At 40.8% G+C, this 27,438-nt stretch overlaps 1 protein-coding gene across 7 annotated transcripts in view; it reads right to left on the minus strand.

Annotated features, from left to right (window-relative positions):
• Window positions 1-27,438, minus strand: part of slc18b1 (solute carrier family 18 member B1) — a 63,712-nt gene that overhangs the window by 7,330 nt on the left and 28,944 nt on the right. For all 7 annotated transcript variants that reach the window (XM_060849756.1, XM_060849755.1, XM_060849759.1 and 4 more), the window contains 8 exons: window positions 20,104-20,260; window positions 13,582-13,718; window positions 12,336-12,437; window positions 8,172-8,263; window positions 5,352-5,447; window positions 2,649-2,723; window positions 1,445-1,538; window positions 1,265-1,314 (listed from right to left, as the gene is read on the minus strand). In XM_060849756.1, coding sequence (XP_060705739.1) covers window positions 1,265-1,314; window positions 1,445-1,538; window positions 2,649-2,723; window positions 5,352-5,447; window positions 8,172-8,263; window positions 12,336-12,437; window positions 13,582-13,718; window positions 20,104-20,260 — 803 coding nt within the window. The remainder of the gene's footprint in view (window positions 1-1,264; window positions 1,315-1,444; window positions 1,539-2,648; window positions 2,724-5,351; window positions 5,448-8,171; window positions 8,264-12,335; window positions 12,438-13,581; window positions 13,719-20,103; window positions 20,261-27,438) is intronic.

Here is a 27,438-nt window from a genome sequence, read left to right on the forward strand (position 1 = left end):
ATATCAGAGGTAGTTTCTTTACTCAGAGAGTAGTAAGGATATGGAATGCTTTGCCTGCAACGGTAGTAGATTCGCCAACTTTAAGTGCATTTAAGTCGTCATTGGACAAGCATATGGACGTACATGGAATAGTGTAGATTAGCTGGGCTTCAGATTGGTATGACAGATCGGTGCAACATCGAAGGCCAAAGGGCCTGTACGGTGCTGTAATGTTCTATGTCTGTGTTCATGAGGACCGGAGTCAACATTTGAGGACTCCCAGAGCAACCCCCTCCTGACTGTATACCATTGTGCCACCACCTCAGCTGGGTGTGTCTTGCTGGTGGGACTGAACATATCCAGGGATGGTGATGGTGGTATCTGTGACATTTTCTGTAAGGTATGATTCCATGAGTATGACAATGTCGGGTTTTTGCTTGACCAGTCTGTGAGAAATTTTGGCACTAACCCCCAGGTGTTAGTGAGGAGGACTTTGCACGGTCGACAAGGTTGTTCGTCTACTGTCTTTTCCAGAGCCTGATGTGCATGTTGTCCCTTGTCCATTTAGCTGGCTGGATGCAAGTTTGGTAAGTGCAGTTAGAGATGGCTTAGTGGATTACAAGTGAATCTTGCAGATAGTCCATTTTGCTTCCATTGTGCATTGATCATGAAGGGAGTATCATTCAAGTGGGTTGCTTTGTCCTGAATGGAATTATCTGGAGTGTTGCTGGAACTACTCACATTCAAATTAAAGTACAACATCCATCAGAATCCCATTGGAAATTCAGAAGTAAATTCTTTACCCCAGGGGGCTGTGGAAGCTCTGTTATTGAGCAGGTTCAAGACAGAAATCGATAAATGTCTGGAAACTAAATGACATTAAGGCATATAGAGATTCTGTGCCAAAATGGCAATGAGGAGATGATCAACCATATTCAAGTTGGTGGCAAGCTCAATGGGCTGAATCCTGTTCTTACTTGCCTACTCAAAAGTGGATGTGGAACCCGTTAGAGCAAAGAGTAGTTGAAAAGAATAATAATGATGCTTACAGGGAAAACTAGATAAGCAGATGAGGGAGAAGGAAAAAGATGGTTACAGTGGTACTGAGAAAAGAATAGTCCAAGGTTTGAGTACAGTATAAATACTTGCACAAACTAAATGGTTCATTTCTGTCGTATTCCTGTGTAATCATTCTTGCCTATTCTTAAAATGTCACCATTCCCTCATTCACTCTTACACTTCAGCGTTCTTTTCAATTTAAGAAGATGAAAATACAAGTACAAACCTCCTTTTTTGAAATATTTCCACTACAAAGAACAAACCCAGCAAGGAACCCTGAAGACAGAAGAAAAGAAAATTGCAGATGTTGATTATTAAAGTGATCTTAGTTTTCAAATTTTACTTTTAAAATTGTGCAGTTTCAACTCTCTATATTCTATGCATCACCCGCGTTGTGCTTACTTACAAAAAAGAGTGAAAAGCCTCCTTGTATGAATGCAGCCCACTCAAAACACAATTTTTCATATAGATATCCACCCAGTGTTGGTCCTACAAATGACCTGATTTAAAAAAAAAGGTAAAATTCAATTTTGAAGGATTATTTTGTACAATTGCAAAATTTATGGTTTTCTGATTACAGCCTTTATTATCTTTAGCAGTACCATCTCTTCTGGTAGGTCAATGTGTCAGCTCCAGCAGCTTAGAGTTGTGATGACCATATTAAACTCGTGAAGCTAAAATTAAAGTTAAAACTTAATTCAAAGCTTGTAATATGTACTAGCAGCAGTAGTTATATCTACAAACCTGGAGGTACAATGTTTCGACTAGTTAACAGCACTGGGCAATAGTTGTGTGGCAAGACTGTTTAATGGCATTACATTCTTGCTTCTTCACACTTCGATCAATGTGAGTGAATTGATACATAAGTATCAAATAGCTACTTCGTTGAAATTGTGAAATTAATTATATACAGATGGCATAATTTGAGGCAATGTTATTTAGAACATTAATTTGGGTCAGGACGTTGGGTACAAAATAAAACACTGCAGTAAATAAAACTTCCACATTTACTAAATGCTACAAAAAAAATGAAATGGATCCAATGTATTGTTTCATAACATGATATTCTCTAAGTATAAAGAGCTAGAATTGTTTAACAGGAGTCGTAAAAGGTGTGACCAATGCAATTTGAAAATGAGATGTGAATGCATACAATAGTATGGCTGAACTCGTTAAATAAATTAGTGTTTGTATTTTATTAAGATATCTTCATGTAACAGGTCCTTCCTGGAGCATGTTCCTTCTCATCTGCTGTCACAAATTTTAAAAAAATTTAAGCAGTGGATTACAAGTTGGGAAGTGCAGTTGGAGGTGGAGTTATCCCAGCTCCAACGCCCTGTGCCATTAATCGAATGGATCCCCCTAATACCTAAGTTCTATAGCTTCCCCAAACATTGAGCTGGTGATTTCCCTCTTGACCTGATTGGCCAGCACATCTGGTTACAAAAACTTGAATATTACTCTTGATTATATGAGCACATGGAACTAAAGAATTAAAACAGACTAAGACACAAAAGTACTGGATACCTCATTAGATATACCAAAACTACTAAATTACTAACCTAAGAAATTAAACATATTTCTATATAGAAACACATGCAGATACATACCCCAAACACCAACATGCTCCAAACATTCCAGACACGAGACCTAAAGTACCAAGTCCCTCTTCAAATCCATTCTCACTGGATGAAAAGGTGAAAGTCAATGTCAATTATTACTATCAAATCTCACTAGGTCATTAAAACTTGTTCATTGGTATGCTTCTGTTTTTAAAACTTCAGGTGTGATAAGTCATCAACTTCTCAATTAGCATATCAAATGTAAATTCATTTTAAGAGTTTGAATCATCACTAGTCTAGTAATCCAAAGACTCAGACTAATAATCTGAGAACATGACTTGAGATTGTGAAATTTGCATTTAAAAAGTCTTGAACTCAATAGCAGCAGATAGGTTTGTTAGAGACAGTAGGAGAAAGTGAGGACTGCAGATGCTGGAGATCAGAGCTGAAGAAGGGCTCATGCCCGAAACGTTGATTCTTCTGCTCCTTGGATGCTGCCTGACCTGCTGCGCTTTTCCAGCAACACATTTTCAGCTTGTTAGAGACACTCAAAACTAGATTGAAAGTTAAATGAATCAACCAATTTTATTATTATCATGCTGTCTCCAGCATGGGTATATCTTGTTGACTCCGTGAATGGATTAGTGGCAGCCATGGAGACCGTGGTCCTGGAGAATTCAGTGACTCCTGGAAATGCACTCCATTGCTTTAGCCATTGGTACTCAACATCAGTGGTAAGGCAAGGGATAATCAGGAGCTTCAACTTTACTCAAGCATCTCTTCCTCTTCAGGAGGCAAGATAGTGCAAACAGGTATCCAGTCAGAAAGAGGAAGAAAATACAAGTGCCCCAAGTTTTCTGAGAATCACAGAATTGTAATGGTGCAGAAAAAGGCCATTCAACCATCATGTCAGCATTGGTTTCCTGAGCATTTTAACTTCATATCACACTCTTCCTTCAACCCTGTAATCCTGCATTTTGTTTCTATTTGAATAATTATCCAATTCCCTCCTGAATGCTTCAATTGAATTCATCTCCACCATATTTCCAGGCCATTGTCTAACTACTCACTAGCTCAACAAGTTTTTCCTCATCTCACATTTGCTTAGTTGCAAAACACTTTAAACTGTGCATTCTGGTTCTTGATCTAATTATAGCTCCCAAAATAAGGTCTATCAACAGTGGTAGAGGGGAGAGTTGGTTAATAAGATGATCCAAGGAGCCAGCCACCATCCTTTTGGGGGAAGACCATAACTTCCATGATATCAACCTGAAGGAAAAAAAGGACTGCTGCTAAGAAAGACCACCAAAAGCTACCAGAAAAAACTGCAAGACATTTGGGACATGGAATAGCATTGTGTCCTAGCCTCCATTTTAGAGAACAACTTCAGGATCAGTAAAGCATTCACATCTGTCTTGAGCCGTACATTCCCTTTCCTTTCTAATTAACTGTTGTACCATTTCTAAACTGCTGTTTCTGAATAAATGATCAGAATGTTCTTATAAATTGTCAACTGCCTACATTAGGTAGTTGTGGTCACAAACCCCAGTCTCCAGAATCAACAGTAGTATTAAACCTAAATAAAAACTGAAAGAACTATGCATGCTGTGTAAATCAGAAACAAACACAGAAATTGCTGGAAAAGCTGAGCAGGTGTATGAAGTGAAATCAGGTCTGGTGACTCATCCCAGTTCTGAGGAAGGGTCACTGGACCCGAAACGTTAACTCTGGCTTCTCTTGACAGATGCTGTCAGATCTACTGAGCTTTTCCAGCAATTTCTGTTTTTGTAGTGTAAACCTATCTATCTAATTGAGGCATTAAATTTCTGTCTGTCATTTAAACAAAGTTTTACTTCAGTAGAGTGTTCAATTATCACATAAGCATTTCAATTCACTTCACAGATTTGGCTTGTAAATTCTCACTGCAGGCTAGCATGAGGATTTATGACTACGCTGCACCAACTTTCATAAAATGCAATGTGAAATGTTCATGCCTCTTACTCATGTCAGGTATTTCCAAATGTTGCATGAATCCAGAGTGAGAACCCAATGTGACAATAAGGTTGGAAGCTCTGCTAGGCAATGTCGTCAACTATGCCTTGGTGTCACCAGAAGTTTCAACACCCAAATGACACTTTGCATCAATCCAAACAGCACTTGTTCACACAGGCACTATACTCCCATTATGTTTCATCATAGGTGAATCTGTGCAGACTAATGGACAAGAAGGCTTTCTTTTCCTGTGCATTGACAAAACAGAAAATTGTACACAGCAAGTTCTGAATTTGGAAAAGTCATGTATCTCAAAAAGGCAGACTACTTGGATAAATTAACAAGTACACCAGGGCCAGAGCAGAAAAACGAGAGATGGTAACATGAATATTTATCTACGCATTTCTAATTTTCCATTTCAGGGTTATAACAAAGTCTGACTGTAAATAATATAAAGTACTGCTCATGCTTTCAGGACAGCATGGTGATGGTGTTCAAACATTGACAAAACTGACATAATAAACCTCTTGAAGGTGGGCAGCCAGGAAATCCAAGGGGTGCTTTCTAACTGAACAAAGATGGAAATGAAGACCAAAATCTGAAGAGATGGTGAGTGCAGAATATAATGCGTAGATAAATATTCATATTACCATTGTCAAAGTCAGCCAGCTAAACTTTCCTCAGTTACAATCAACATGATTATTAAAAAAAGTATCTTTTAAAGTTGAAAATAATACATCATAATTTTAAAATTCTTACTAAACACAGGAGATAATTTCTGGGAAAACAGGAATTCCACATAAGCTGAGCGAAATCCCACTGATTACCAGCATCAAAACAAACATCCAGAGCCGGCTGCAAAGGAAACAAATAAAATTGAATCTTAGAAATGTTTCTATTTTGAGTCGGGTAAGTATCATTCATCTAGTATTTGAGATATGTTCTTTAAAAAAAGATTATGCCCTCTCCCCATAAACTAATAACCGATGATGATTGAGTACCAGATCAACCATTTTCAGTTGGTTTGCCAATGATTTGCAGATTGATTGTGTCATAAAGTCAAAAATTATTAAAACAACTGTAAAATGGAGCATAATTCCTGGAAATGTAAAATTATCCTCCCGATGAGAAGTTTGGAAAAGTTTTTTTTTCAAAAATTAGGAAAAATATTAATGATGTGGAGGTGCTGGTGTTGGACAGGGGTGGACGAAGTTAAAAATCACATGACTCCAGTCTATAGTCCAAAAGGTTTATTTGGAAGTACAAGCTTTTGGAGTGCAGCTCCTTCATCAGGAAGCTAGTGGAGCAGGATCATAGGACACAGAACTTCTAGCAAAAGATCATAGTGTCAAACAACCGATGTGATATACTGAACAAACCTGGATTGCTGTTAAGTCTTTCATCTTTTAGAATGGATTGCAGGTTTTGATTCATTAATATGTAAATCCCAGAACTTCTTTCAAGTCACATTCCCAAGATAACTTACGGTTTTATAAAAAAAAGAGGTGACATCTCAGCTCAGACAATGCATTAACGGTGTGAGTTTAGAGTCTGTACGTATTCTTATCTTGAGTCAGACTGGTTCTATTTCCAATGTAGGAATTTTTAAATGATCACATGGATTATAAAAAATATTGACTGCCTACAGATGTGTGCTTTCTGAACAAAATAGACTGTGTCTGTCAATACAATTCTGCAAATGCAAATTCACCCCATAGACTTGTGTGTCTGCGTGCATGTGTATGTTTGAGAGTGCTTATGTGTGTGCATGCTTGACAGACTGTGTGCGTGAGTGAGTAAATGCCTATGAGAGGGTGTGTGCAGGGGAGGTGTGTGTGTGTGTGTCTGAGATAGTGTGTATAAGAAAGGGTTGCGTGAGTGTGAAAGTATGTAAGAAAGTGTGTGTGTGTGTGTGTGTGTGTGTGTGAGAGAGAATAGTGTAGTGGGGTCACCTGAAGTGTGACATGAAAACTATTAAGTATGATGCGCACAGCGATTTGGCTGTACGTGGATAAGGGAGAGCCTGTGGATGTGATGTACTTAGACTTGCAGAGATTATTTAACTGACAGCCACATCAAAAGTTGTTGCACAGAAATAAGAGCTTACCATGTAGCAGATAATATATTGATGCGAATAGTATATTGGTTAGGTAACAGGATATGGAGAATAGGCATAGATTGATTATTTTTCTATTGACGAGATGTATTAAGCGGAATGCCACAGGATTCAATATTGGGGCCTCACTATTTACAATGTATATTAATGATATAGGATAAAAGGAACTTTACTTGAGGATTGCTGTAAAAGCACATTTTGAAGTTCTTCATTTTGCACTCATCAGGACAGGAAATATCAATGTAAAGGGAAAACAACCTGTTTGTAGTGGCTGAGAACTACAAACAGTTTTTTCCTTTGCTCTGGTGCTTCTTACAAATCTTGCTGATGCATGCAAGGTATAAAACTTTGACAAAATGAGTACTGCTGAAAAAAGATCCAACTTCTGTACTACTAAACAACTGAATATATGGTTGCTAAATTGTTGATGACACAAAGATAGGAAAGAAAGTTTGAAAGGACACAGAGAGACTGCAAAGGAAATGGTAATATAGAAATATTATGAGGAAATGTTGTTCAAGTTGGCCCTGTAATGATTGAAGTTTAGAAGAAAGAGGTGAAGTTATTGAAGTATATAAGATCTTGAGGAGACCTGACAGGGTAGTCTGCTTCCCTTGACTGCAAAATCTAGAACAAATGATCACAGTGTCAGCATAAAGGATTTAGGACTGTGATACATTTTTGAGGGTTTGAGAATCTTTGAAATTCTCTGATTCAGAAGATTACGGATATTCAGTCAATTAGTATATTCAGGACAAGGATCAACAGATGCTTTGGGCACTAAGGAAATCAAATGATATAAAGATATGAAAGAATGGAGTTGATGTACAAATTCATCCATATTATTATTGAATGGTGGAATAGGTTCAAGGGAATGCCTGTGTCCTGATGAAATGCTTTTGTTTGAAATGTCGATTTTCCTGCTCCTCGGATGCTGCCTGACCTGCTGTGCTTTTCCAGCTCCGCACTTTCGACTCTAATCTCCAGCATCTGCAGTCCTCACTTTCACCCTGTTTCTCTAGTGCTCCTACTTACACTTCTAAATTTACATTCGGTGTTACCGGATGTCAAATCTTAAGAAGCATGATGGATCGCCTAAATGTAGTGAATGTCATAATTACTTTGTAAATACTTACATGACAATGGTCTCTGACATGTACAGCCTGCTCAGTAAACAGACTTCAGAATTAGCAGTTTTTCCCACACTGACAGACTGTACTGCTTTAATCAAATAACAGAAGGAAACTATTTGACCTTTCATGTCTATATCAAGTCCATGAAAAAACTATCAATAAGATCTACTCTCCTTTACTTTCCCTACAGCCTTGAAATTGTTTTGCATTCAAATTTTTAGCTAATTTCCTTTAGAAAATATTACCAGCCTTGCAGACAAAGCATTCCAGATGACAACATAATATTACTGAAAGTAAAAACTTAAGAAAACAAAACAAAATAATACATACCACTTGATATGAAAAATTGGTGCTGGTCCCAATAAAAAAAAGCTAACAGCAATCAGCCAACTTCCAATAAGCATTAGCCACTTCCTAATTCTCTGGAATTGGGAGGAAGAATGAGAAAGATAATAAAATGTAAATAAATTAAAACTGAACAAGAAGAACACATTCTCTCCCACCTTTTTACAAATTCCAGATTATGTTTTGTAAGATTTCAATGTAACAATATGTCTGCGTAAGATGTTCTACACCAACGATTAAACCTTTGGCGATGATAGTGAAAGCATGAATCAGATACAGATCTCAATAAAACTTGGCTCACAATTAGATGTGAATCCAGATCCTGGAATTTTATAAAACGGAGCTGTGATGAAATGACATTTGATAAAACATGTAGAGGGCTGCTTATTTAGAATGTTGTAAAATATTGTGGATGTCTCAGCTGCAGTGGTGGAATTCATCACAACTCTCAAAATATGAACAGAGATTTCAGAGTATGGTGCTGGATGTTGATTGGGCTGAAACCTCCTCTGTGAATTGAATGCTCTAGATAAAGGAAAACCTCCAGGAAGACCTGTGTAATGGTAATGAGGTGGAGCTAACTCAGCATGGTAAAACCAAGGAAACCTAAAGACATAAATAGAAAGCGGGTCATGCCACCAGCGCTTCATACAGAGGCTCACTGATGATGTTACCTTGTATGGTGACAAAACGTCTGAAATGAACCTTCCAGCTCAGCGAGCAAACTTACATCCAGAACCTCAATCTGAGCTACAAACCTTCTCAAAACTCGCTAATACAGATGTGGTGTTCCCAAGTATCAGTTGTCCTTTTCTTTGTAGGTGGAAGCTGTCAAGAGTTTGGAAGGTGCTGTTTAAGGATATTTGATGATTTTTTTTCAGTGCACCTTGACAACAGTACACACTGCTGCTGAGTGTCATTGGTAGAGGGAGTGGATGGTTGTAGATATGATGCCAATCAAGTGAGCTGCTTTGTTTTATTTTAATATCATTAATTGTCACATGTACCTAGGTACAGTGAAGGTTTGTTTTGCATGCAGTACAGGCAGATCACACCACAGAAAGTGCAATAGGGTAACATAACAGAGGAAGGAATATAAAGTTACAGCCGCTGAGAAGGTGCACAGAGAGAAAGACAGAGAGAGCAACAATAAATTTAAAATTTGAGAGGTCCATTCAGAAGTCTAATAACAGCGGGGAAGAAGCTGTTCTTGAATCTATCCATACGCATATGCAAATATTTAGTTCTTCTGCCTGACAGAAGAGACTGGAAGAGAGTATAACTGGGGTGAAAGAGGTTTTGATTATGTTGGCTGCTTTCCCGAGGCAGCGGGAAGTACAGATGCAGTTAATGGTTGGAAGGCTGGTTGCGAGATGGATTGGGCTGTGTTCACGGCTCTTTGTACTTTCTTGCAGTCTTGGGAAGAGTAGAGTCATTGAGAGGTACAGCATGGAAACAGGCCCTTCTGTCCAACTTGTCCATGCCGACCAGAGATCCCAACCCAATCTAGTTCCACCTGCCAGCACCCGGCCCATATCCCTCCAAACCCTTCCTATTCATATACCCTTTTTAATATTGCAATTGAACTAGCCTCCACCACTTCCTCTGGCAGCTCATTCCATACACATACCACCCTCTGTGTGAAAAAGTTGCCCCTTATCCATGCAAAATTGCCCATAATAGGTTATTCAGGGATGGGTAGGTTAGGTGCATTAGTCAGGGGTAAATGTAGAGTAAAAAGTGAGGTCTGCAGATGCTGGAGATCAGAGCTGAAAATGTGTTGCTGGTTAAAGCGCAGCAAGTCAGGCAGCATCCAAGGAACAGGAAATTCGACATTTCGGGCATAAGCCCTTCATTCCTGATGAAATGCTTATGCCCGAAACGTAGAATTTCCTGTTCCTTGGATGTTGCCTGACCTGCTGCGCTTTACCAGCAACACATTTTCAGCTCTAAATGTAGAGTAATACAGTCAGGGAATGGCTCTGGGTGGGCCACTCCCTGGAGGGCCAGGGTGGACCTGTTGGGCCAATGGACCTGCTTCCACACTATATGGATTCTATGATTCAGAGTGAACAGCCATCCCATGAGAAATAGCAGCCAGCAATTAACACGTTTTAACCCATCGCCTGTCTCCTGGAACAGAAGCCTTTCAAATCTTTATGCACTATAGATGAAAAATGTAACACTATAGTAATAAGATTTGAATATGCCTAAGAACTGTGTGCAAAGGGGCTCTTGTGAGAGCTGTATATTGGGATTTTATTGCTACCTCAAACTGGTGCTGTGATTGCTGAATAAAGAGACTATTTTCACCACTCACCAATTGTGATTCACCACTCACCAAACAAATTGCGTATTTGAACATTATCCCACAATATCAAGCCAGGGCAATAATCCTTATACAAAGAAAAGCGTGCAGGAGGACGTGCCAAAAGTTGCATCAAAGAATACCTAAAAACTTGGTGAAGCCCCAAGACAGAACTATTGCACGTTTCTGTGGTTTTATGTCTAAATGAGGAAGATTCTTCCCATATTTGCTTAATTCTGTTGGGCTGTACAATCTGAACACAAAACACTTGTTTTGACAATCTATAAAAATGGTACAATATTATAAAGATATCAGGAACTTCAGAATTTCTACCTGAAAGAAAAAAATCAAGGTCCGGTTAATCATTTTGTACCCTCCTGCTGATCACGAGTGATAATTGAGCTGTTGACTAATCATAGAAATTAATTTCAGATCCTAATAAAAGATGCAGTAAGACCTCATTAGAGGAGATCTTTTGAAACTACAAAAGTTTGAAGTCACCTTTTTATTGAACAAAAGGATAAACATCTTGCTTACAAGAAAATTGAGAACTTATTTTGATAACAGTCAATGTGTTGCAATGAGTCAGATGAAATGTATGAGACCCATTCATTAATTACAGTTCTTACCTTTATCCATTCCTCTTTGTCCTGATCAGAGTTGTCAAATCACGCTGTGATACATCCAGACAGAATGCTTTCTATGGTGCATCTATAAAAATTGGCATGAGTCCTTGTGGACGTATTGTCCCTGATAGTATCAAACCTCTTATTGTTGGTAGAGCTGCACTCATCCAGGCAATTGGGGAATACCTTATGATACTCCTGACTTGTGCCTTGTAATTGATGGTCAGGCTTTTGAGGAATCAGGAGGTCAGTTACATATTACAGGATTTCTGGCCTCTTGAAGCCACAGTATTTATATGGCTAATCCAGTTCAGTAGCTAGTTAATGGAAATGCCCCAGGATGTCTGTAGTGGGAGGGGAATTCAGAGATGGTAATGCAACTGAATGTCAAAGGGTCATGGATAGATTGCCTCCCACTGGAGATGGTGACTGCCTGGCATTTGTGTGGCATGAATGTTACTTGCCTCTTTTCAACCCAAGCCTGGATATTGACCAGATCTTGGTTGAGAGTGTGGTGCTGCATTTGTACATGGACTGCTTCAGTGTCTGAGGACTTGAGAATGAGTGTAATCAATCATCAGCAAACATCCCCACTAACGATCTTATGAGGGAGAAAAGGATGTGATGAAGCAGTTGAGGATGATTAGGCCCAGGACGCTAGCCTGACAAACACAGCAACCAATTTACATAAGATATGTTCCCAAAAACTGCAATAAGATAATAACTGGATGATCCATTTTTGAGAGGTGGTGACTGAGGGATAAATCTTGGCCAGGAAATTTTTTTTGTTTATAAAATAATGTTTAGTTACACCTTAGAGGCGAGAATGTGCTACACTGCAGTGCAGTGTCAGCCTTGCTTTTTGGACTCAATCCTAGGGAATGAGAATGAACCCATAATCCTTTGATTCACTTGCAACTGAGTGACAGATGAAATGTATCTGAAATTTTATTTATTTTATTCATAGAAATGATATTATAAACAGGTTTTTGAAAAAAGACTGTAAACTTTGTAGGTACGTAAATTCATAAATTGGAATGATGATTGATTTACAGCATTTGTTTGAATCGAAGTATTAAAATTGAATATGCTTAAACGCTGATGAACAAAATCAATAGAACAAAAGAGGGATTTATAATGATGGGTAAAGAATCTGCATTTAGGAGATAAAAGTTTCAAAACACAAAAGACATTCAAGCTAGTCTGCATACTTACCGGTACTTCATCACTTAAATATCCAAGTAATGGGGAGGATAGAGCATATGACAAAGCGAATCCTAGAAATACTAGTCCTATATATCCAGAGTGCAGGTTGAACTGGAGAATAAATAAAAGAAAGTATAGCCAACACTGATCAAATCATAACTCAAGTAACATTCAATGGGCTTTAATCCAGCAGTCAAATGGTTTTTAAAAATGTATATATTGATGTTGATCATATTATGACATATCACTCTTAGGTATTTTAAAACAGCCATCCTCAGAGAAAACATTTATTCAATTTCTGGTTTTACGTTTATAAAATCCAGTGGTACACTTTAAGAGAACATTACATCACATGTTGGATGCTGAAAAGTTTCTGTTAATATTCAGATATACTGTAAGGCCATTTGATAATGTTATCATAGGCCATTTGTGGGCGGCACGGTGGCACAGTGGTTAGCACTGCTACCTCACAGCGCCTGAGACCCGGGTTCAATTCCAGACTCAGGCGACTGACTGTGTGGAGTTTGCACGTTCTCCCTGTGTCTGCGTGGGTTTCCTCCGGGTGCTCCGGTTTCCTCCCACAATCCAAAGGTGTGTGGGTCAGGTGAATTGGCCAAGCTAAATTGCCCGTAGTGTTAGGTAAGGGGTAAATGTAGGAGTACGGGTGGGTTGCAGTTTGGCGGGTCGGTGTGGACTTGTTGGGCTGAAGGGCCTGTTTCCACACTGTAAGTAATCTAATCTAATAATATGTACAAAACCAGTGATACACTATTACCTTACATCTAAATACTGAAACATAATAACATGAGAATTTCAGTCCCTTCTTGAGCCTATTCTCGTCCTGCATAGAATTTAGAATACAGAAACAAGGTCAGTTGACCTATGTGGTTTTATGGTTCATAAGGTGGTTTGGGTGGGTCTTCATGAAGGTTAGAGTGTTGCTGGGGAATCAGAGTAGAACCTTTCCCAAATAAAATATCCCAAACTGCACACTTTTCTTCTATCTTCTCTTCCTGCATGTTTTAAAGGGAAGACAGAATTAGAATTTGGAAGCAGGCACGAGTTGGTCACTTATGGGCCTCAAGATAAATGGTAGATGGGCTATAGGACACCTCGTCGACCTGCCAAAATATGCAAGATAGGTCTGGGCAGGGCAGGACAGAAGTAGGTCACCTGTTTCTCTACTTTCAAATATGCTGAACTTAAGGAAACACATAGGATACAAATAAAGAAATTCAAAGACAAGAATTCTTACCTTCTCAGTTACAAACAGTGATATGGTGGGATCCAGAAAGCCAATACAAGAACTTATAGAAATTACAATCAGGCACACAAATGTTATTTTGGGGATTGCAAGTAGTTTCCAGAATGATTCTTTGCTGGCAATTCCATCTAAAAATCAACAGCTTTGATCAACATATATTCCACTGTATTTTAACAATAGCATCCACAGTTGCATTATACAGTTTTGCCGAATATGTCACATTTTCAACACTCTTATTGCAAGCATTGCACACTTACCTTCATCGCTCAGACCATTGTGCACAATAGGAGTTGGGATGTTATGTTTAAGTTAGAGTCATAGTCACAGAGTTATAGAGATGTACAGCATGGAAACAGGCCATTCGGTCCAACCCGTCCATGCCGACCAGATATCCCAACCCAATCTAGTCTCACCTGCCAGCACCTGGCCCATATCCCTCCAAACCCTTCCTATTCATATACCCATCCAAATGCCTCTTAAATGTTACAATTGTACTAGCCTCCACCACTTCCTCTGGCAGCTCATTCCATCCACCCTCTGTGTGAAAAAGTTTCCCTGTAGGTCTTTTTTATTTCTTTCCCCTCTCACCCTAAACCTATGCCTTCTAGTTCTGGACTCCCTGATCCCAGGGAAATGACTTTGCCTATTTATCTTATCCATGCCCCTCATAATTTTGTAAATACTAAGGTAACCCCTCAGCCTCTGATGCTCCAGGGAAAACAGCCCGAGCCTGTTCAGCTTCTCCCTATAGCTCAAATACTCCAACCCTAGCAACATCCTTGTAAATCTTTTCTGAACCCTTTCAATTTTCATAACGTCTTTCCGATAGGAAGGAGACCAGAATTGAACACAATATTCCAACAGTGGTATGACCAATGTCCTGTACAGCTGCAACATGACCTCCCAACTCATGTACTCAATACTCTGACCAATAAAGGAAAGCATACCAAATGCCTTCTTCACTATCCTATCTACCTGCGACTCCACTTTCAAGGAGCTATGAAGCTGCACTCAAAGGTCTCTTTGTTCAGCAACATTCCCTAGGATCTTACCATTAAGTGTATAAGTCCTGCTAAGGTTTGCTTTCCCAAATGCAGCACCTCTCATTCATCTGAATTAAACTCCATCTGCCACTCCTCAGCCCATTGGCTCATCTGATCGAGATCCTGTTGTAATTGAGTTAACCTTCTCCGCTGTCCACTACACCTCCAATTTTGGTGTCATCTGCAAACTTACTAACTGTACCTCTTACGCTTGCATCCAAATCATTTATGTAAATGACAAAAAGTAGAGGACCCAGCACCAATCCTTGTGGCACTCCACTGGTCACAGGCCTCCAGTCTGAAAAATAACCCTCCACCACCATCCTCTGTCTTCTATCTTTGAGCCAATTCTATACCCAAATGGCTAGTTCTCCCTGTATTCCATGAGATCTAACCTTGCTAACCTGTCTCCCATGGAGAACCTTGTCGAACGCCTTACTGAAGTCCATATAGATCACATCTACTGCTCTGCCCTCATCAATCCTCTTTGTTACTTCCTCAAAAAACTGAATCAAGTTTGTGAGACATGATTTCTCATGCACAAAGACACGTTGACTATCCCTAATCAGTCCTTGCCTTTCCAAATACATGCACATCCGTCCCTCAGGATTCTCTCCAACAACTTGCCCACCACCGACGTCAGGCTCACTGGTCTATAGTTCCCTGGCTTGTCCTTATCACCCTTTTTAAACAGTAGCACCACGTTAGCCAACCTCCAGTCTTCCGGCACCTCATCTGTGACTATCGATGATACAAATATCTCAGCAAGAGGCCCAGCAATCACTTCTGTAGCTTCCCACAATGTTCTCGGGTACACCTGACCAGGTCCTGGGGATTTATCCACCTTTACCCGTTTCAAGACATCCAGCACTTCCTCCTCTCTAATATGGACACTTTGCAAGATGTCACCATCTATTTCCCTACAGTCTATATCTTCCATATCCTTTTCCACAGGAAATACAGATGCAAAATACTCATTTAATATCTCCCCCATTTTCTGCGGCTCAACACAAAGGCCGCCTTGCTGATCTTTGAGGGGCCCTATTCTCTCCCTAGTTATCCTTTCGTCCTTAATTTATTTGTAAAAACTCTTTGGATTCTCCTTAATTCTATTTGCCAAAGCTATCTCATGTCCCCTTTTTGCCCTCCTGGTTTCCCTCTTAAGTATACTCCTACTTCCGTTATACTCTTCTAAGGATTCACTCGATCTATCCTGTCTATATCTTATATATGCTTCCTTCTTTTTCTTAACCAAACCCTCAATTTCTTTTGTCATCCAGCATTCCCTATACCTACCAGTCTTTGTTTTCACCCTAACAGGAATATTCTTTCTCTGGGCTCCTGTTATCTCATTTCTGAAGGCTTCCCATTTTCCAGCCGTCCCTTTACCTGCGAACATCTGCCCCCAATCAGCTTTTGAAAGTTCTTGCCTAATATCATCAAAATTGGCCTTTCTCCAATTTAGAATTTCAACTTTTAGATCTGGTCTATCCTTTTCCATCATTATTTTAAAACGAATAGAATTATGTTCGCTGGCCCCAAAGTGCTCCCTCACTGTCACCTCAGTCACCTGTCCTGCCTTATTTCTCAAGATTAAGCCAAGTTTTGCAGCTTCTCTAGTAGGTACATCCACATACTGAATCAGAAAGTTGTCTTGGACACGCTTAACAAATTCCTCTCCATCTAAACCCTTAATACTATGGCAGTCCCAGTCTATGTTTGGAAAGTTAAAGTCCCCTACCATAACCACCCTATTATTCTGACAGATAGCTGAGATCTCCTTACAAGTTTGCTTCTCCATTTCCCTCTGGCTATTAGGGGGTCTATCATACAATCCCAATAAGGTTATCATCTCTTTCTTATTTCTCAGTTCCACCCAAATAACTTCCCTGGATGTATTTCCAGGAGTATCTTCCCTTAGCATAGCTGTAATGCTATCCCTTATCAAAAATGCCAGCCTCCCTCCTCTCTTGCCCTCCCTTTCTATCCTTCCTGTTGCATTTGTATCCTGGAACATTAAGCTGTCAGTCCTGTCCATCTCGGAACCATGTCTCTGTAATTGCTATGATATGCCAGTCCCATGTTCCTAAGCATGCCCTGAATTCATCTGCTTTCCCTGTTAGGTCCCATGCATTGAAATAAGTGCCACCACCACCAGCACCCACCCACCCACCCCCCCCCCCGCCACCTTACTTGTTTAAATCTTCCCAAGCAGCTCTGGCAAATCTCTCTGCCTGTATGTTAGTCCCCTTCCAATTTAGGTGCAATCCGTCCTTCTTGTATAGGTCACTTCTACCCCAAATGTGATTCCAATGATCCAAAAATGTGAATTCTTCTCCCATACACCAGCTCCTCAGCCATGCATTCATCTGCTCTATCCTCCTAGTCCTGCCCTCACTAGCTTGTAGCACCGGGAGTAATCCAGATATTACTATTCTCGAGGACCTCCTTTTTAAATTTCTGCCTCTCTGTAATCTCCATTCAGAATCTCAACCTTTTCCCTTCCTATGTCGTTGGTTCCAATGTGGACGATGACCTCTTGCTGGCCCCTCTCCCCCCAGTTGCACAAGAAGTTGATGAGGCCACTTTTGGAATACAGTGTACAATTCTTTCAAGTTGTGTCTTTCAAGTTAAGAGCAGCAACAACAAAATTTACTTTACATTTCAAGTCTGGTGACTCTTCATCAGAAGTGATGAAACGTCACTGGACTTGAAAGTTAACTGCTTTCTTCCACTAGTGCTGCCAAATTGGCTTAGCTTCACTAGCAATTTTTGTTTCGCCAGGATCCGCAGTACTTTGTTTTGTAGTAACAAAATTGAAATAATTATACCTTGATTAAAATAATGGAGAGCATAAAAATGAACTTGAACTTCATTTGTTTATTTGCTAATTTTTTTGATTTTTACATGTTTTACTTCTCATAGGGAATAGTCAATGCTTGTAAATTTCTGGTATTTGCACTCCAATATCCAAATAATAGTAATCACTGGCATTAGCAGATTCCTTTGAACAAAAGGATATCCATATCTGCTCATTGTTCAAAATATTATTATACCCTACTTCCATATTGGCTGGTTTACTTAGAGTCATAGAGATGTACAGCATGGAAAGAGACCCTTCAGTCCGACTTGTCCACGCTGACCAGATATCCCAACCAAATCTAATCCCACCTGCCAGCACCTGGCCCATATCCATCCAAGCCCTTCCAGTTCATATACCCATCCAGATGCCTCTTAAATGTTGCAATTGTACTAGCCTCCACCACTTCCACTGGCAGCTTACTCCATACACATACCACCCTCTGCGAGAAAAAGTTGCCCCTTGGGTCTCTTTTATATCTTTCCCCTCTCACCCTAAACCTATGCCCTCTAGTTCTGGACTCCCCAATCCCAGGGAAATGACTGTCTATTTATCCTATCCATGTCCTTGTGATTTTATAAACGTCTATAAGATCACCTCTCAGCCTCCAACACTACAGGGAAAACAGCCATAGCCTATTCAATCTCTCCCTATAGCTCAAATCCTTGAACCCTGGCAACATCCTTGTAAATCTTTTCTGAACCCTTTCAAATATCAAAACATGTTTCCAATAGGAATGAGACCAGAATTGCAAGCAATATTCCAACAGAGGCCTAACCAATGTCCTGTACAGCTGCAACATGAACTTCCAACTCCTGTACTCATTACTCTGACTAACAAAGGAAAGCATTCCAAACGCCTTCTTCACTATCCTATCTACCTGCGACTCCACTTTCAAGGAGAGTCCAAGGTCTCTTTGTTCAGCAACATTCCCTAGGACCGTACCATTAAGTGTATAAGTCCTACTAAGATTTGCTTTCCCAAAATGCAGCACCTCATATTTATCTAAATCAAACTCCATCTGCCACTTCTCAGCTCATTGGCCCATCAAGATCCCGTTGTACTCTGAGGTAACCTTATTCGCTGTCCACTACACCTCCTTTGGTGTCATCTGCAAACTTACTAACTATAATTCTTATGTTTACATCCAAATCATTTATATAAATGATGAACAATAGTTCTTTGTAAGACCAATTTCAGATTTACCCTCTGGTACCTTGTGTATCACCTTTTCAGGTACGAGCAAAGGAGAAAAGAGTGAAGTGACATAGAATATCTGATGACCACCAAAACCAAATATTCTTTCACATCACCTTGATTCCATATAAGGAGGATTCATATTTTGTCCTGTTTGATTTGCAACTAATCTCTGGTTCTTCTCTTCACTATTCTGGTAGTGTTCGTCCATTCCTGTCCTGAAGGAGTTCACACTTGCTGGACATGGGTCTAATGGCACTGAACAACTTTCAATACTTTGCTTAACTGGCCATGCATTGCTTGAGCACTCAGACAGAGCTTCAGCAGATATTTTGACCATGAGGGGTGGCACAGCCAAGTCCAATTCTGTTCTTACCTTACATCCATATAACATCACTTGCAAATACAGAGGAACCTCAATTATCCAAATATCAATTATCCAAATTTCAGATTATCTGAAGAAGATCTCAAGGTCCCGATAGAAACATTACATCAAAGAGGTTTCAACACTGATCGCGCATTTTGTTTACAATGATTAAAAATGAACCCGGCCTACTGAAATACTGCCAAGAACAGCCCTGGACATCGATGGGAGCCCAGGCACCATCTCCAAATGATTGACCGCCCACCCTCTCCCTCGCTCCGGTGAACGGGGTTTTTGGGGAGGGAGGGGCAAGGTTGGACGGGGTTGTAGGGGCAGACGAGGACGGATTGGGGAGGGCGGATGGTGGAGGGGGATGCAGAGTGGCATTGGAGAATGGGGAATGGGGGAAAATGGGGGCAGAGGTGCTCGCACGTGGTGTACTGCTGCCTAGTCTCCTGAACAGTGAGCAGACTTAGCAAGTACTCACTGTGTCAATCCCATTGAAATGGGGGGGGGAGGCTTCAGCAATGCTGCAGGTCCCTTACCTACCCGTGTGTCTCTGCTCATAAACAAACCTTGAGATAGAGAGAGGGAGCAAAGCAGGCAGAGCGGCAAAAAAGGAAACTTCAGAAAACTCCAAGCCCCAGAGGAGAGGCATTGAATCAATTAACCAAATAATCAATTATCTGAATGAAACAGTACCCGTCCATCTCATTTGGATAATTGAGGATCCTCTGTAATTAGGTAGAAAAACCAAGTCTAATTTTTCCCCAAATCAGAGGACTCAATTCAGTTATGATGGCCAGTTGAGATCAACTCACTATAGAGATCCTGATTTATTTAACCCAATTATTTACTGTCATAACTAGGTGAACTATTAAACGAATTGCAATAATTTTCTAATTAAAAAAATACAATTATTGCCTTACAATTTCCAAGAAATTTCCAAATGCCACAATTCATTACACAACAAGACATATATCTATGGCAGCCATCCAACATAATATTTAACAATATTTCTACAAGCAAGTAAAAATATAGAGCTTTACCATAATTTGGTAGAATACACATGTTCAAAGGTACCATCAAAAGAACGATACATCCCAGTGCAATGAAAGGAACTTCATACCCAAATGTCTGGTACAGAAAACCTCCAACAGGTGGACCCATTACGAGGCCAAGCCCAGTGAATATTTCCAGAAGTCCCTGAAAAATATGTTTGTAGTTTACGTTCTAGTGATTTGTTTGCTAGAAATGGATTTTCCTTCCCAGGATTCTCCATTCCCCTCTCAAATACTGTTCCACAGACATGCACTATTTTACAAAATAGACATTATCTACAAATGATGATTGACAAAATAGTTGTTTGTAGGGTTATCACAATGGAGGCAAATCTGGTCCTTCTCTGACATCCATTTCTACTATATGATGGAAAAAGAGTTGGTTAAAACTCAGTTTCAATTTAATTCTCACTTTTGTAACTTATGTCCTTGTTGCCATGTATTACATTTTTGCATTTGCTGAAATCAGCTAAGATACCACACTGAGAATCATGGAGAACATTGGGAAGATGGAATCAATAGCTAGAGAACATAGTTCGTGGTGAACAGAAAACAATAGCATCACTTCCTCTACCTGGAAGTTCAGCCAGTCCGTACACTACCTTGATATCACATTTGATCCCTGTAGTAATTAGAAAGAGGGCCAGGTAGATCTCAGTAATTATGAAATCCTTGATTGGGGTTGTTAACCTGGGCTAATCAGGGAGCCCTTGCTGACACTGATAAACAGAAGATGCAAACAGTCTCCTCACTCTCGGGACTGGATCTGAGCTAACTGGTCAGAGTCCATGTACTGTTAATGTGTGAATAAAGGGTGACCTGGTGATTGGATTCCAGCCTGTGTGCAGTTATTTCAATGTTGACAAGAGAAACCAGTATGCTATTGAAGAAAATCTGCTTGCAACAGTTGTCTTTGAGTTGGGAATTGCATTTTTGGCATCATGCCTTTTATCTGGGAAGCCTAACTTGTTTGATCCTGCCATCGAAGACTGAGCCCAGTGTGTGGAAAGAATGCACTATTTTGTTCCCAAAGAAATGACACTGAGGCAGATGAAAAGTAATAAACAATGCTTCTGACTGCTTTGTGGACACACAACATTTTCGCTTATTAGGAGTCTAACTTTCTTGAGGCACCAGATACTAAAATCTTTCAAGAGTTGATGGATTTAGTTAAGCAATATTATGACCCTAGGTCTCCACTAATTCTGAAATGCTGTCAGTTTTATTCAGCAGTTTGAGAACCATGAGAATCTGTATTGGGATTTTTGACAAGGTTACAATGACTGGCAAAGGCATGTGATTTTGCATTAGCCCTGAAATGAGACACTGAAAGAATGTTTAATATGTGGGATTAATGACGTAACAATGCAAAAGCACCTCCTAGCTGAAGCCCAACTGGACTTCAAACAGACACTACAACTGGCTTTGTCATTAGAAAATGCAGCAAGTGGAGATGAGCTACTGACTATCCCAGTGGAAGTGGACATCCTCACCTGTCTAACAGAGCTTGGGAAACACTACTTGAGTGTAGGCAATCGCACAGCCTCATGCAGGAGATAACCTAAGGAGAGGGACCCTCGGTCAGCCCACAGCAAAACCTCAAAACAAAGCTGAACCTCAGCTAAAATGTTCAACAGGATCTGGCCAGCAAGCTACTATAATTGCTGTCGATATGTGGACTCGAGGCAGCAAAGGAATCCTATGGGTCCTGACTTGACTGACAGGCCAGTATCTAGGAGAGCACACAACCTGGAAAGTCCATCTATATGTGGGTTGGAACAGTTAAATTGCTTAGCGACATCGAAATCTGAACCAATCAAAATAAATGTGTGGTTAAATGATCACCCAGTTCTCATGGAGGTCGATACCGGCGCAGTTTTATCAATGATTGCAGAACTAGTCTTTAACAAGATTTGGGCGGAAAATGTGTTGCTGGAAAAGCGCAGCAGATCAGGCAGCATCCAAGGAACAGGAAACTCGACGTTTCGGGCACAAGCCCTTCATCAGGAATCATTCAGGAATCATTTTCAGCCTTGATACTCTAGCATCTGCAGACCTCACTTTCTCCTTTAACAAGATTTGCTCTGGACTCTAACCTTTTGCAAGATCTCAGCCAAACTGAGAACCTATACTGGGAAACTATTGTAGATCAAGGGTATGACTTCGATTGCAATCTTCTTAAAGAAGTAGCCGGTACAATTACTATTGATTGTAGTAAAAGGCTCAGGCCTAAGCTTGATGGAGTAGAATTGTTGAAAAAGATTCACCTTTATTGGCTCAATATTTTTAAATTAGAAAATGGCTGCCTGAGTGAAGTCCTAATTAAATACCTGGAAGTTTTTCAGGAAGGTCTAGGGACTATCAAAGAAGCCAAGGCCACCTTACATGTTAACCAAGAAGCAACTCCACGATTGTGCAAGGTCCGTCTAATTCCATTTGGGTAAAAGTAGAGGCAGAAATCAGGAGTCTGGAAGGTGAAGGAATCAAATCAGTATAGTTTGCAGAATAGGTAGCATCGGTCATACTGACTTGTGAAGCCTAACGACTTGGTATGCCTTTGTGGGGATTTTAAGCAAATGGTAAACCACTTTTCACAGCTGGATAAAAACCCAATCCCTCGCATAGAGGACTTCTACATAAAACTAGCTGAGGGGGAAGCTGCTGTCCTTCATGTAGCTTGACATGATCCAATGTCCCTACAATTGTGACTAGATGAGGGGTCCAAGAGGTATACCATAATTAATATCCATAAGGGTTTATACCACATCCAGGACTGTCATTTGGGGTATCATTAGCCTGATGCCCTTGTCCAGTGGACAACGAAGAGCATTTTACAAGGTCTACCCCAGGTTGCAATGTATCTGGATGAAATGCTAATAACTGGGAAGACCAATAAACAGCCCCTGGAGAACTTGAACATAGTGCTTAAACATTTTTGCCAGGCAGATGTATACCTAATACAGGAAAATGGTGTTCCAGGCACCCAAGTGATCTACTTGACTACAGAGTTGAAAAAACCAGGTTACACCTGTTGGAAGATAAAGTGAGCAAGCAAAGATGCGTTGGCTGTGACTGAACCAGTACTTAAGTCCCTTCTTGGGTTGGTAAGTTATTACGGGAAATTCATATCTAACCTGGTCTTCATCTTGGCACATTTACACCTGCTATTGAAAAATGATCAGCCTTGAAAATGGTCATGTAGCCTTCAGGGAAGTGAAAAAGCAGGTATTGTTGTCTAAGGTATTAGACCAAGTGAGAAGTGGTGCTGACATGTGATGCGTCCCTGCATGGTATTGGGATATGTTGGCTCACTGATGGCCCAAAAGAGAGGAATGGCTGATGCTTCCTCGACTTTGGCTGATACTAAATGCAAAGACACCCAAACAGAGAAGGAAGATTTGTCCGTCATATTTGGTGTCAGGAAGTTTCATGAATACCTTTTAAGGACGTAGATTTTTAATAGCAATGGACAGCAAACTCCTGCTAGGGTTATATAAAGAAGACAAGGCACATAGCGGCCATAGCATCTGATCGAATTCAGTGGTGGGACCTTATTTTCAGTGTATGTAATTCACAAGTTGGAATACTGTCCAGGAGGCCAAGTGGCAAATGCAGATGCATTGAGCCACCTCCCACTGGCTGATACACCACTGGTGGTTTCTCTCTTGGAAGAGTCCATTCTGGTGTTAAAAACTTTCTGTTAAAAACCCTTCCTGTTACCATTGACAATATCTGACTGTGGACACAAAGATCCTATCCCGACAAAATTAAAACAATTGGTGTTGATGGGGGAAGTAAAAGGGCCATTATAACCTGAACAGAAACTTTTCTGGATCCAGCAAGACCAGATCACCGGAGAGGAAAGTACATTTTTTACGGGGAGCAAGAGTGATTGTTGCAAGTAAAGGTCGCTGCCAGAACTCCAACAGGGTCATCCAGGCGTTTCCAAAATGAGGATCTAGGCAAAACATCACATCTTGGTGGTCAGGATTGGATGCAACATAGTTGTATTGGTGGGGCAGTCCCCAGAGTGCCACCAAGGTCAAATTACCACCAGCAGCTCTCCACATTCATGAGAATGGAATGGTAAATTGTGAACTCGGTTACACTTTGACTATGGGGTCAATGTTCTTGGTCATTGCTGAGGCCCATTCAAAGTGATTGGATGTGCACAGACTTCATTTGGCAAACTTGGGGATGATTGAAAAGCTGTGAACATCTTTCACAATACACAGACTCCGGAATTATTGGTCACATATTGGGATGTTATTTACTAGCAGAAATTTTGAGTATTCCCTAAAGTCGAATGGCATTCGGCGTGTTCAGGCAGCTCCATACCATCCTTTGTCCAATGGTCTGGCAGAAAGAGCAGTCCAAATCTTGAAAGCAGGCTTAAAGAAATGGCATACAACTTCGCTCGATACCAAACTGTGTTGGTTCTTGTTTGATTATAGGATCACTCCTCACACAACTACGGGGTTAGCTCCAGTAGAGTTGCTGATGGGGATAAGGCTCCATACCAGATTAAACATTTTACTCCCAGGAAGGGGGAAGGTGCCTGTGTATGTGTGGTGGTAATGATGGTGATGAAACGGCAGCAGAAACACCCGTCACATGCCTCCTTTAAGCAAAGGAGACAGTTTACTTCAGGGTATGAAGTTTGGTATCGCAAGCACAGAAATGGATCTGCAGGTGAATGAGGCGCGGTCCACATGAGGTCAGATCCTGTAACTTAAAGTTCGGGTAGTGAGTCGATGCTGAACAAACATATGGATCATTTGAAAGCTGCTATCTCATAAAAAGGGCTGGAGCAAAACAACCTGGCCCTTTTGAAAAAGCAGATAGGTCAGAAACCAGGGGTTCATCCCCTCCATCAAGAGTCTGAGAGGGATGCAGCCTCAATACCGTTACTGCCTGAAGAGAGTCTCCCAAGATACTCAAGCGATGGGTCCATGCCCAAGTCAGTGGAACTGAACCTGAGGCAAAAGCATCCCAGGAGAAGCTACTAGAAAAAGAACAGACCTACCTACCCCAGACTTTTTTGTTGGTGGGGGTGGGGGCATTGAGAAGAATGTTGTGATTTGAACAAAGGCCAAATGGATCTCATTGAGTATGAGATTGATCCAGGTTAACAGCCTCAATCAGGGAGCCTTGGCTGACAGATATAAACAGATGATTCAGTCTCCTCACTCTAGGGACTGGCTCACAGCTAGCTGGTCAGACTCCATGTATTGCATGCTCGTAAATAACAGGTGACTTGGTGATGGGAAACTGGCCTCTGTGCAATTATTTCAATCCCTAAATCAGTATCCAATCTCTGCAACTGTTCCAGTTCATTACTACTGAAAACTTCATTCCTTTCTTTGTTTCCTCGAAACTGGTTGGTCCCTCTCACTCTGTCTTTCAGATAACCAAACACTGCTGCCCATGTCGTTAAGTTGCAGCAAGTATGATTCTTTCATACCACCTGCACCAGCTGGCATTCAGTGACTTATGAGCAAGTCATGTTTTATGTTTAAATTCTCATTCCTATTTTTAAATCAATTCATGCTTGTCCCTCCCAGTCTATGTAATCTCCTTCAGTCCCAAAATCCTTGCATTCCTATAATTCTAGCTCTTTGCACAGCCCTGATTTTAATCATTTTAGTATGTTCCTTTTAGGGTGAAGGGCAAGGCTGGTAGGTGTAGGGAATCAACTAGGATAAAGTGAGGTCTGCAGATGCTGGAGATCAGAGTTGAGTTGTGTTGCTGGAAAAGCGCAGCAGGTCAGGCAGCATCTGAGGAGCAGGAGAGTCAATATTTCGGGTTGGAGCCCTTCATCAGGAATCAGGTGTAGGGAATGCTGGATGGCGAGAGAAGCTGAGGTTTAGGTCAAGAATAAGGAGGAAGCATGTGGCAGGTATAGATAGCAGAAACCGAGTGACTCGTCAGAGGTACATAAAGCAGCAGAAATATACTGAAGAGGGAAGTCAGGACAGCAAAAAGGGGACATGAGATAGCTTTGGCAAATAGGGTTACAGAGAATCCAAAGGGACCTTACAAATACACTAAGGCCAGAAGGGTAACTAGGGAGAGAAAACAGCCCCTTAGAGTTCAGCAAGGCCACCTAGGTGTGGAACCGTGGAAGCTTGGTGGGTTGGGGAGGGGTGCAAATTAAACAAGTACTTTGTATCAGGGTTTACTGTGGAGATAGAGAACGTGGGGAAATAATTAGCAACATCTTGAAAAATGTCCATATTACAGAGGAGGAGATGTTGAATGGCTTAAAACGCATAAAGGTGGATAAATCTCTGAGATCTGATCAGGTGTACCCTAGAACTCTGGTGAGTTAGGTAAGTTGCAGCAGGGTGGGTTTGATCGGGTGTTTATCTTGTCTTTTTGTACTAGGAGCAGGGGAGTGGCAATATTCGTCTGAAAGGGTCTCCCATTTATTAGATTGTGTTAAAGAGCAGTATGGTCGGTTTGTTATTCTTAAGACCCTTATATATGGTGAGGAATATGGTATTTTGAATGTCTACTATCCTCTGGCCCACTCTCTTGAATTTCTGACTGATGCACTATCTAAGCTGATGGCCTTGATGTCACGGCATATTATTACGGGGAGGGGGGGGACTTTAATTGCCAGATGGATCCTGTGCTGGATAGAATGCCCAAAGGCCCCCCAAATCTTTCATCACAATCTAAGCAGTTGGGTGATTTATGTGTGGAACTGGGGTTGGTTGATGTTTGGAGACGTTTACACCCTATGGGCAGAGATTTTACGTTCTATTCCAATCCTCATAAATGCCACACAAGGATTGATTATTTCCTAACTCCCGTGGCTTTTTTAGATTTGGTGGTATCCTGTTCGATTGGGAATATTGCCATCTCTGATCATGCAGAGGTGTATTTAATGGTTAAGATTAAGAGTGATGCAATGGGTGCACCATACTGATGAATGGATCCCTTCATCCTCAAGGACAGCAAGTTTGTAGAATACTTCTTTCGGGAATTTGAAGCTTTCTTGGCCACCAACTCAGGTACAGCTAGTAATCCGTCCATTCTTTGGGAGACGGCTAAAGCCTGTGCTAGAGGGATAGTTATCTCATACACTGCCAGCCCGAAGTGACAGAAGGGATGGCAGCAGTGTCTGCTTGGACACTGAAGGCAGCTGAGACGGCACATTACAGTAGGCTGTCGGTGACTAAGCTGCAGTGGATCACAGTTCTCCGATCCACCTTAAACTCCCTGCAAACGCAAGTAAGGGACATTCCTTTGCAAAACAGAGGCTGTTTGAGCATGGTGATAGGCCGGGTAAATATTTGGCATATTTGGTCAGGAAGA

This window comes from Hemiscyllium ocellatum, chromosome 3 (genome assembly GCF_020745735.1).
Source record: "Hemiscyllium ocellatum isolate sHemOce1 chromosome 3, sHemOce1.pat.X.cur, whole genome shotgun sequence".
Classification (NCBI taxonomy): domain Eukaryota; kingdom Metazoa; phylum Chordata; class Chondrichthyes; order Orectolobiformes; family Hemiscylliidae; genus Hemiscyllium; species Hemiscyllium ocellatum.